The sequence below is a fragment of the Parus major genome, chromosome 1A (assembly GCF_001522545.3).
Source record: "Parus major isolate Abel chromosome 1A, Parus_major1.1, whole genome shotgun sequence".
NCBI lineage: Eukaryota > Metazoa > Chordata > Aves > Passeriformes > Paridae > Parus > Parus major.
In genome coordinates, this window is record NC_031773.1 from 23,076,502 (window position 1) to 23,088,641 (window position 12,140).

At 39.4% G+C, this 12,140-nt stretch overlaps 1 protein-coding gene across 2 annotated transcripts in view; it reads right to left on the reverse strand.

The window, feature by feature from the left end:
• ST7 (suppression of tumorigenicity 7) overlaps positions 1-12,140 on the reverse strand; it is a 133,306-nt gene that overhangs the window by 12,112 nt on the left and 109,054 nt on the right. For both annotated transcript variants that reach the window (XM_015628383.1, XM_015628384.3), the window contains exons 10-12: positions 11,015-11,087; positions 9,359-9,461; positions 1,062-1,212 (exon numbers count right to left, since the gene is read on the reverse strand). In XM_015628383.1, coding sequence (XP_015483869.1) covers positions 1,062-1,212; positions 9,359-9,461; positions 11,015-11,087 — 327 coding nt within the window. The remainder of the gene's footprint in view (positions 1-1,061; positions 1,213-9,358; positions 9,462-11,014; positions 11,088-12,140) is intronic.

Here is a 12,140-nt window from a genome sequence, read left to right on the forward strand (position 1 = left end):
CTGTCCAATCACTTACTGCTACCCAAAAAACCTCTAGGAGAAGAACATGAAGAAGAAAGAAGAAAGACAAGAGACAGCAACCCTAAATCCTCCATCTTGTCTCATGTTCTCTAAACTAACTTTTTCACCCAGTGGTTTAAAAAAACTTTCTAATCTACACACTTACACGTTAAGCTTTTTCCATCTAACTTTAACATTTGTTTTCATCACCATGAAAACATGCTCATGAATTTCGTATTATATGAAATTCAGTGTTTTTCTGGATCTTATAACTAAGTATCAGAAACAAGGGCACACACTCAGTATTCCAGACTCCAACACTCTTCACCCACCATAAGGTTTCTCCAAGTTGAACAAAACCAGCTTCCTCAACATTTTGTCCATATTCCTTTGTCCACAGATTCCAGTTCCCTATGCATCACAGTAACCCTTCATTGAATTCACTCCAGTTTGTCAGTTGAAAAAAAACCATAATAAAATACAGTGTTGCTTTATACTACACATTAATATATACCTGTCTATAACGCACACTCCTAATTTCCAAATATCAAAGCATTCACAGAATCACAAAGTGGTGTAGGTTGGAAGTGACCTTTAAGATAATCTAGTTCCAACTCCACTGCCATGAACAGGGACACCTTTCACTAGACCAAGCTGCTTGAAGCCCCACCCAACCTGGTCTTGAACACTTGGAGGGGTGGCACATCCACAGCTTCGCTGGGCAACCTGTTCCAGTGCCTCACCACCCCTATTGCAAAATATTTTTTGTTTATGTCTGAATCTGAATACACTCTCATTTTGAAACTAATCTCTACAATCCTGGAATGAAATAAGTTAATAATTTATCTCCTTATCCATGAACAAGAAAATATGTCTCAAAGAAGTTGGGAAATTTTGTTCAGTATTACACAGCAAACACAATACTCATTATTTTACTCATTAAGTGATTTGTATTTTCAGTTCAAATTTCAAATATTTCAATTGACAAAAACTATTACTTTTATCATGACATTCAATAAAAATATTTTACTAGCTCCTTTGTAAGAAAGAGGATTACTTACTGCCTTCCCATGTACAGTGTAAGAGGTTCAATGCCCCCTCTACTCTTTTCCAGTGTTGAAGATGAAAGAAAGCATATGCTATTGCTTCACTGTCCCCTCTCTTCAGAATATGTTCAGGGGGCAGAATTAGGCTTTTCATTTCTAGTAGGTACTGAAAGAAAAAAGCAGAGCACAATTATTGCAGAGGTAATACAAAACACAGAAAGCTGACTGCAATTCTGTAATGCACACTGGAAGGTCTATTTCCCTAAAGTACTTTTTCTCATAAGGTTTCATCAAATGTGTAACATCACCAGCTTGAAGACAACTAATGAATTATTCCCAAACACTAAGATATGCTGTCAGACGCTTTACAGCAGTAGTATGGGGACTACAGAGACATTCAAAACTAAACATCTCTTTTATTGAAGGAGATGAAAAAAAGGGCTCAAAGCAAAAAATGGAATTTAATTAAAAGAGCTTTTTTAATTAAAAACGTTTATAATAAAATGAAGAAGACTTTAAGCACTTTGATGCACAAAGTCTTTCTGTAAGGAAACATATAGCACTCATAGTTTGCACACAGGTTGCTGCATTTACTGCACTGCCATTAACTGGTTGTGAGGTTTATGAATATGTAAGGTTGGCAGCCAACAAAGTAGCTAACAACAAGTTACAAAGTAAAAATGTTACATAATTTAACAATCGCCTCATTTCCCAGGGTGGGATGGGGGTAAAAGTATAACACCTTTAAACTTGCTACTAGAAATAGTTGTTGAATGTATAATTAAAATGAAATTTTTCACTGACTGAACACATAAGCAATTTTCACAGAAAATTTCCCCATAACTGGCTCCCCCCACCCAGCAGAAGCAGATGAAACACACAGAGGGTTCATGACACAGGAAAAGGCAGATGATTCAAGCAGGTGATTTTTCCTCCCTCCTCAATCCATGAGCTAGACTAACAGTTAACTAGACAGACAACTAACAGCAGCTCAGCAGACATCACCGGTGTTACTGCATTCCAGCTAGTGGAGGGGGAAGAAACAGCAGAGGGTAAAGATGGCATCCTTTACAGGAGAAGGAGTACCAGACAGAAAACAAGCTGCTGAATCAGCTCCTGTCAGCTCTCCTGAGGAGTGTAATATTTCCCCGCTGTGTGCTGACTGCTCACCGCAGCACAGGGAAACTGTCGCTCTCTTCCAGGATGCCCAAGATCAAATGTTCTCCCCACCAGACTGTTCAAGTCAACACAAAAGGCAGCAGGTGAGCCAGGCCCTAGCACGGGGCTGGGAAAGGAAAGGTATGGGTGATCACTGGCAATGAAGGAGGGAGTGCACAGCCCCTCCATTTCACACTGTGCTCCAGCCTGGTCTGGAAGGAGGAGACCCCGCAGGACCTAGGGACCGACAACTTCCCAGAGCAGGCACCTGGGAGGAGAAAGGGAGGCATGGGTGGTGTCAACCTTGCACAACCCATGATAAATGCTGACTTTTGTGAACAGGATGTGCTGATGCAGAAAAGAAGGCAAAAGAAAGGAATGAGGAGTGAAAGTCAGCCTTGTGGAAAGGAAAAGGACAGAAGGAAATGAGCACCAATGATTTTGTGGAGGATGTCCTAGAGCATGTCACCCTTTTGTCTGAAGGATTTGTCAAGCAGGTAAAAGATTTGGAGAGCTCATGATCAAAACACAGAACTATCAATCCTGGAGAATAAATAAACACCTCAAAGAGAAATCACATTTCTGACATGGGTCACTATTAAAGGAGGAGAAACTGAATTAGCAGTGGGAGTAGTTGAGTGTGATACCTGGATTTTCTCTAAAGCCTTTCAGAAAAACCTGAGAGAGTTGCAGAGCAGGTGGATTAATGGAGGAAGTTGCAATTTAGTAAGCAAACCAGGGGATTAAGGATGATAGAACAGAAAAAAGAGCTGACAAGAGGGAGGGAGCTGTCAGGCTTACATGGATACAGCAAACATTCACTGCCCTAATGAATGCCTCACCCTTTTAAAAACACATATCTGTTGAGCAGAATGGAATACAGCTGCAAGAGCTGCAGGTTTCTACTTGTCTTATTAATTCAGAACATTAAACTCTTATTTCCATATTTTCTGCAAAATTAAATGAGAAAATAAGTTCTCAATATTCAAATGTTCCAACCAAAGGAAAAAACATCAACAAACCCAATGACATGTCACTATTAGTAGGGAGAGAAAAACCAGGAAGGAATGTTGTATTTCTAGGAGCGTGAAAAGTAAATGTGTTGTTTTGATTCTTATGTACTGCTTGTTTTCAGCAATTAAAAAGAAACCAAGAGGAAATACCAGATGGAAGGATATATATATCTTGACACTTGCAATCAAGCTTAGTCCTCACTCAGTTAAGTTGACTTTTCAGTCCGCATTTTTCTCAGTTTCAGAAAGAAATTATTTTTAGAAGTGCCTCAGATGAAAAATGTGAAACCCTCCTCCCTTGTTACTGTATCACAGCTACCTTCCCAAACAAAAATCCATAACCTGGATTGGTGATACTCAGTAAGACCCACACACAAAGTTGATAGGTGGCTCTAGACTCATTTGTGACTCATAGATGTTTTTATTTTATGCATAAATGTCAGCCACACCTCTTGGGCATATGAACTGTCAATTAATTTATTCTGGAAGCATTTCCAGCAGGAACACTGACTGTTCACAGCCCCAGAGAGACCCTGTCTGGAACACTTTGTACAGTTCTCATCAGGCACTTTCCAAAACAAAGAAGATTAAATTTCTCAAGTACACAAAAAAATGGTTTTCAGAGATGGTACCTGAAGGTCTCCATCTACTTAAGTTCTCTAAACATCAGTAAAGGGTACCAAAAAGCTGCCTAGCTGTAAGTAGGGCTTGATTATTATGGAAGGAGAGATATGACTGTCCATGAAAATTAGGATGGTCTTGATGTCCTAGAATATCATATCCATTGGTGCACTGCTGTATTTTCAAGGAGACTTCAGGAGCCCAGAGGTCATTTGAGATCCTGGAGGTTTTGCTGGCAGGGCTCAGGGAGACAGCCAAGGGCAGCCCCCTTTTTGGTAACTACAGGCTACTGGTCCAGTCTTTCAGAGGCAGGACTGAGCCCCAGCAATCTGCTGGGCTTCTAGCAGGTTGTCTGTGAAACCAACACACTCCCCCTAAAACATTTTGTATTGGACAAGCAGATAAATTCCAATCAAATTAACTAAATAATAAAAAATTTAAAATCTTTCCTTAAAAACCATCCAATGAGCTGTAGTCCTCATGCTGCCCATATAATGCGTGAACTACAGTCCTGATGGTCTTCTGCATGCAACAAACATCTTCAGCTCTTGGGAAAAATAAGTCAAAGACATCTGACTGTAGTTTCCAAGAGGCTGCTGCTGCACTTCATCAAAGGCTAGAGAGGTGCACTCTACTCTTGAGCCACCACAGACTTCAGGTGGGAATCTGACTATTCATATCTCAAAATTTCCAAAGGCCTTATTCCAGAGCACAGCCCTTGTTGTCACAGAAGTAACAGGGACACAAAATCCAATCATAACATAACACTAAAATTCATACTAGTAACCTACATCTCTTGACACACTCCCTATTAACTCTAACCCCTGATACACTGGCATCCACCCAGACTGAATCACAACCTTCACAATTTAAGTGACAATTTATCAGTCCTTTGAACACACAGGGAAGAGGGGACCCCTCTGTCATCCTGACAGAACTCTGAACCCAAGCATGATTCCACTTCAGAGGGAGAATCAAACAACAGGCTAAATAAGAAACCTAGCTAAGAGCTAGGCATTCATGGAGGAAATCTAGATGGTAAGACCAACACATCTCCAACTGCATTTGTTTTTCAGGAACAAATGAAGAAGTTTAACTAGAACAAGAAATAAAATGCCATCACCATCTGGGCTTATCATGTTCCTTCACAAAATGAGCCAGCTCAGAAACAAACAGCCAGAATGATCTCTTCATTCTTGTGGCCAGTGACAGGACTTCTTGAGCACTGGAACAGGCTCTCCAGGAAAGTGGTCACAGCACCAAGCCTGACAGAATAAGCTTTTGCACACATGGTATCTTGGGAATGGTGCTGGGCAGGGCCAGGAGCTGGACATGATGATCCTTGTGGGTCCCTTCCAACCCTGGCATTTTCTTGGATTTGATGATTCTATGACCCAGCCTCAATGAAGTTAGAAGGAAATACTGGAATTGCACAATGATTTCTGCCACCATGAGATAACTCAATTAGCCCTTCGTCACTGCGGGCTTGGATTACTTTTTTGGGTTGTCCTTTTTTAGCTTTGTCTGATCTCTGTTCTCTCCCTCTAATCTAACTTTCTCTTTTGTCAAACACCTATGTTTAGGAGTTACAAATGTAACAGTAGTTTTCATGTACCTCTACAGAGGGCTTCTGGGCCAGTTACGCACAGCTGTGATAGATGCAGCTCAGCTACAGCCATTCTGTACACATACAGGAAAGTGTTTTAATGAGCATTTGGGAATGACAATGCACCTTGTACACATGAAGTGCAACACGGTGGAATTTATACTTCTCTTGCTTAAATCAATCGAGTATACATTATCTATTTCACAATATTGACAGCTCTCTGGCTCCTAATTATCTCCTGCTGGGAGTGCTTTTAGCATTCCACATTACTTCAGTGACCTTTTATAAAATAAATCAACCTAACTCAGGCAGGTTTCCTTCTTTTCCTCAATCGTGCAATTTGACTCTGAAATTACAGGTCAGGTTGCAAACAGGCAACAGTCACTCCTGCACCTGTGACAACATCCTTCCAGGCCAGAATATGAGAATTTAACATTGTCTGAACAGGAACTCTCCTCCTCCCAGTGGGATGAACAGCATAAGCTTCAGAAAGTTCCAAAATACTGGTTTCTACATGCCCAGGGAAGCCACTTTTAGGTCACCTTTCAAATTCTCACTGAATTGATGGTAATTAAGAAGTTTGGCCTTTCTTCTGGAAATACAGCAACAAATGACTGTCTCACTGAAGAGTTAAAAACTCTCTCAAACATATCTCACATAGTTTCTCTGTAATATCATGGGGTGTGTGGAACAGATTAATTTCCCATCTGGTCTATGAATTTGTTTGCATTATTTGTTTCTATTAGCAACTACAACTTACTAGAAACCACACAAGCATAAGGAACAGACACAGTTCTTACCAAGAAAATCAAAATAAATAAGAAAAAAATGAGAAGGGATGCAACAGGGAACAGATGAATCTTTTGAAAGTGTTTAAGTCAATGGTTTATGACATCCTTTTAAGAGACTGTTTATGGACAAAATTATTATTTCTTAAAGCAGTATCAATATTTAAGTTGTCTGATTGAAATGCAGCATACTTCAGAAGAGACTCTCTTCAACTCAGCTCCTGGCTTACATACAAACCCATACAACTGTGTGCAGGACATACTTTTGACTCACTTCTAACAATCAGCTATATGGACCATGATCTGTTTACTCTTTAATGAATACCTCTAGTCTCACACATCACAGAAAGGATGCGGGTGCTTTTCAGGAGGAGTTTGAATGAAGGGAAAGACCCCTGCAAATCAGTTCAGGAAGGGTGTTCCACAACTGAGAAATGTCCAAGAGACAGCTGTGCTAGCTTATCAGCATTAGTTTTTTATAGTCCTGTTACATACAAGTAGGGAAGCCCCAAACACATATATAAATAATATTGATGAAATCATGTCTGAGTATACATATACCTTTTTCCCCAACTACTTCCACAAATTATGTACTCTCCCTGATACCCTTCCTCTGGAATTACAGCTTCAGTGGAAACACAACCCTCTCTGTTTAACTCCTAAATTTTTGTGCAGTATGTTAAATAATTTATCACATTTTTAGTTTATTTGTTCCTCACTCTGAATAAAAGACTCATTAACATATAAATCCTAGAGAAGCTCTGAACACATGTTAGTTTTGTGGCCCTGTAAGATTTTTTGTGATGCTGCTTGCTAAAACTTATCCCCATTTCATTAAAAACAAATGGGATATGACTTCAATTACAAGTGAGTGGAAACTGAGGTGTAATATCCACACAGTGTGTAAAACTGTAACCAAAAATGAACTTTCACACCTTAATATCCTTTAGCTAATAGCAGCAGGAATGAGTGTGAAATCAGCACTGCTGTATATTAATCTGTTTTAGGCTATTCTGGTTTAATGTTAAAATGTGAACTATAAAAACCTCTGGAGTCTACTCCTATTACTACCTTGTCATCCTGGTAATTTACGTTTCACAAAGGTTTTCAATTTCAGAGTGTCAGACTTTGAAAAAATAGAGGGAATAAATTAACAACATGAATTCAAGGAGGAAGAGGACTGGAATTTCTTTAAACCAAAAATAGAGAAAATAATATAGAACCTGCATTTCACACATGGGCATACTTGTGAGAGGAAATTCAGCCTCTTATTGAAAAGCCACCTAACCAGAAGCTGCCTAAAAAGAAGGATGTGATAAAGGATGAATGAAAGTACTGATCTACAAGAAAAGCAGGATTTTGGAGGTCTGAAGGTGCAGAGATTATGGAGCAAATGCCACAATTTACAGTAAAGTGGATTTTGAAGAGGAGGTCAAACCAAAGAACATCAAGGTCTTAAGTAGAAATAGAAACAGAAAAAGCAAAAAGGTAGTAAATGAAGATTTGATCTCAGCTTTATGGCAGCACAGAGCCTGGAGACAATAGCAGGATGGACATTAGGAGCATGCATAGAAGTAGAGGCCAGTGCACTATCTCTGTCTCTGAACAGTGAATAAACCAGTCCCAGAAACAGACCTAAAGCAAAAAGATCCCCACTCAGGTAACTGGTGGAAGACATAAATGCAAAGCCATTCATTTATAGACGATGAAAACACTGTGTGTTAATATGGGAATGTTAGTATGCAAACTGCTAAAAGTGATTGTAATGGAAACATTTATCAGTAGCATGGAGATAAGTGAGGAAAATGGAACAGGCTCCCAAGGATTGCACATGACAGGCTAAACTGGTATTTTTCCTTGGCAAGATCTCCAACTGGGTTTCATTAAAACATGAAGGTTCACCCAGAGAGTTAAACTGACAGCTGTGAAGAAGAGAAATACCAGTGGTTGTGCTGTTGCAAGAGCCATTGGGATGGAAGAAAGTAAACAGAGAAGGCCTGGAATCAAGCTTTATATTATATTTTCCGTTTATAATAGGGCACATAAATAGAAGCTCAGCTAATATTACAAAGGGGCTCATTCACACCTAAACTTTGTTGTCTAAAAATCAGGTCTTTACTGGAAAAGAGTTACTCCTTTCATAGTCAATGTAGAAACATTGAGGAGGAAAAGTGTGTCTAAAGATGTCCAAGACAGTTCATTCTTTCCAGTGCCTGTAGAGGAAGTCTAGATGATTTTATTAAGCAAACAGTGTAACTTTCAGACAGCTACACCATGCTATTTAGTGGCTGGATTACGAGACAAAGATCACAGAGAAAACATTTAATTCCTGCAGTGCAAGAGAATTAACTTTCTGCAATCCATGTATACACATGGAAGAGGGTTTGGGTTTATCTTGACCAGACCTGGTATTCAATTGTACCTAATAAATAGGATCCCTCTATTAACACATCCCAGTTTTCTGCTGCCTACTTCCAAAAGAGCAATGCTAGCCTAAAGGTTTGTGGGGTGAAGTTCAGAGGCCAAAAAGGTCCTGATGCAAAAAAAATCTGTCTTTAGCCTTTGGCAACCTCTCAGCAACTTTCTTACTGCTGAGATACAAACCTCAGAGAGCAGGTATGGGAATTAGAACACAAATCCATTTTTGTTTACTTTACAGTTCTCAGCAATTCTTCATCTCTGAGCTTTGCACTCTCAGAACTTAATGACGGGTTGCTGCATAAGGAATTACTAATGCAACTTATATGAAGCACACCATGAAATCCAAAGATAGGTTCTTTTGTACAGCATGCCAAAACCATTTTCTTACATATAATCATCGAAACAAATAAAATATGCTACTTTGAACTAGAAGATCTTTAATGACTATTTTGCAAATAATAATGTATCTTTATGCATGATCTGCCTTCAGCACAGCATTTGGTGAAATCCATGTCAGCTAAAATTTCAAGTTGCACAGTCCTGAATGTGACATTGTGAATGAAAAAACTGTGCATACTATCAGCTTTTTTCCCCTTCCGTTGCTTGCTCTCTTTTCCACAACATCACTCCTTTATCCTAACACAAAAATCAGGAGTTACATCCTCAGCAGTGTTAGTGCTACAATAACATTTTCTCAATACTCACTTTTGGCACATGTGGATTAAATTCTACTGCTCTGTGTATAGCTTCTACTGCATTCATCTCTGCAGTACTCAGCCCTCGCCTTGAGGCAGCCTCTGGAGAAAATCTACAAAAGCAAAGAAACAATCACATTAGGTCAGAAATGCTAGTAACAAAAAGTTAGAAAAGGAATCTAGAACATGGGCCCATGTAACCAAACTGAGTAATTTTCCTATGCTCTCCAAACTTCCATAGCAAGTGGAATCTCTGAGTGATCTATTACATCAAGGCCAATAAAAATCCAGCAGAAGCGGAAAGCATGTTTGTATCTAATCATGGCAGAAAGTCAGTTCAAACAGTCCCTTCTCTGTCACTAATCTAAATTTGCTCTAGGTACCTTGCTAGGGGCATATTCAAGGCTAATATTGCAGAAAAAAAAAAAGGAAAGAAAAGGAAAAATAACAAGACCAAAAAAACCCCCAAAAAACCAATGCCAAATTATTGTTGGAGGGTTTCTATTAAAAACAGGTTTGGGGAAGTTTTAGGAAGGTTCCCAGCCCAATGCCCCTGGGTCAGGGTGAGATGGAAGCACGATGCAGCAGCAGTAGCAGGTGGTCTACTGGCTGCAGCACCATTGAGGGTAGCATGCCCAAACTGTGGGCAAATCATCTGCCCCAGTGAATAAAAAACCAGACCATGCAATCTCTTTCTCACCTCACACCCCACGGCTAACTCCAGAGCTGTACTTGGCAGGCAGACACCACAGGGAAAGCTGTGACAACCTTAGCCCTGCCCTCCCAAGCTGGAGTCGCTGTGTAGGGAGGAAAGATGTTGCAGTAGGTACTGGCGATCTACAGGATAAAAAGAATGAAAGAAAATTACTTAGATCTTGATGTGTACATACACTTTAAAAGCAAAAACTGTCAGGATGTCAGTCAAGAAAATGGCTTTCCACTCCACTTGCTTTTCAACTTTAGGGGGCATTCGACCCTCAGGTGCACAGACACAACTCTGCCTGGGATTTGTGTGAAGGCATCTGAGAGCAGAATGGGGATTTTTGAGCTCCATCTCACAAGGAGCTGAGCACCCTTTCAGACTGGGCCAGTGCTCTCAAGTCCACAGGCATCAAAGAGATGTGCTCAGCACCTTGGAAGGTTGAGACCCAAGAGAAAAACATAAAAGGAATGAACAGATATTTGTGTCTCTAAAAATATGAACGCCATCTACCTCTCAGAATCCCTGACATAATAATGCTAAATCTACCTGCTGCTATTTAGTCTGCTGACAGTACTTGTAAAATGACATTGTTACCAGTGCATCCACATTTAGTTGTTACCTTTTTGTGCTCAGGTTTACACAAAGTTGAAGAGATTCAGCCACACAACCCTTTTCAGTTGCATCTTCACTATACTATCTAGGAAGCCAAAGCTCACCCAGACAGTATATATAAAACTGAAACAAGAACTGAATTTATGCTATTTCTCTTCTTTTCTTCTTCCTTAGTATCTCAAGTGCAATGTTTGATCACTACAATTTTTTTATATATAAGGTAATTTTATCAATTTACCGCAGGTCTTAATTTTCCTGCTGAATCAGCAGATTGTTAGGGTGTGGGCTCAGCTAAGAAAAGTCTTACATTAGATCAGGAATTTTGCTGGACAGTGGTTCTTAAGCACTTACTTGTCAGAGACAGCTCTGGCTTTGAGCAATGCAGCTGTGTAACATATTGTTGCTGATTTTGGTAAACTTATATCTGTTGAAAAGAAAGGAAAAAAGTAAACATTTGAAAACTTAAAAGCATGCAGAAAGAAAAGTGTTTGATTGATACTTAAGAGTAAGCATGACATACAAAAAATTAGTATGTGAACTCAGAATACTTTCTCATCTTGGGACTTACGCTGCCACATCACATGGATTTTTAAACTTTCACCTGATATACAGGCTTTAAAATGTGTGTTAATGACCTCTGGAATTGCTATTTAAACAGCAACTAGTTTCATTAGAGGACTAATTCAAAGAGTGACATGACATAATGAAAGAATTTGTTACGTCATATAGAAATGTACAGATAACTTGGAATACCTGAATTTTTCCATAGTTCATAAAATATTTAAGTAATAGGTGAGGGCTATCTTACTCTTCATGTTTTCACTGAGAAGCAGTTGTCTAATATGAGCATGTGGCAGCTATACAAGTTCAGACAGCTATTCAAGTAATAATGAATTTGATTTGCCAACAACCAACCAGTAGATTGATGGAAATTAAAGATCAACAGTAAAATAAGGCGTTTTGCCTCTTAAGAAAATATTGGATCAAAACACACATTCACCAGACACTCTCAGGCCATCTTATCCTGTTCCAGAGACACGTAGGAACCATAAACCCAGCTTAACCCATTAGTTAATTTATAAGTGTTTTCTACCAGCAAATTGGCACAATGCAAAAATTCAAAAGGTAGAGAGAAATGCTGTTTAACAGACTTGAGTGATATATTTGTTCTCACTGTTACAGAGGATTGACTTCCACATTTTTAAACTCATGATGTGACCCCTGGAGATGTCCTGTGCAGGGCTAAGAGTTGGACTTGATGATCCTTGTGGGTCACTTCCAACTCAGCTTATTCTGTGATTCTGTGATCTACCCAGCAGTCACATATTGAGGCTGAAATATTCCAGCATTAAAAATTGTAAGATTACAGCTACATGAAAAAACCCCAAACCACAACAAACCAAACCCACTAAAGGCTGGCTTCTGGAAACCCTTCTGTACATGCTGATAACTTTCTATAGCGAACAGATAACACAGC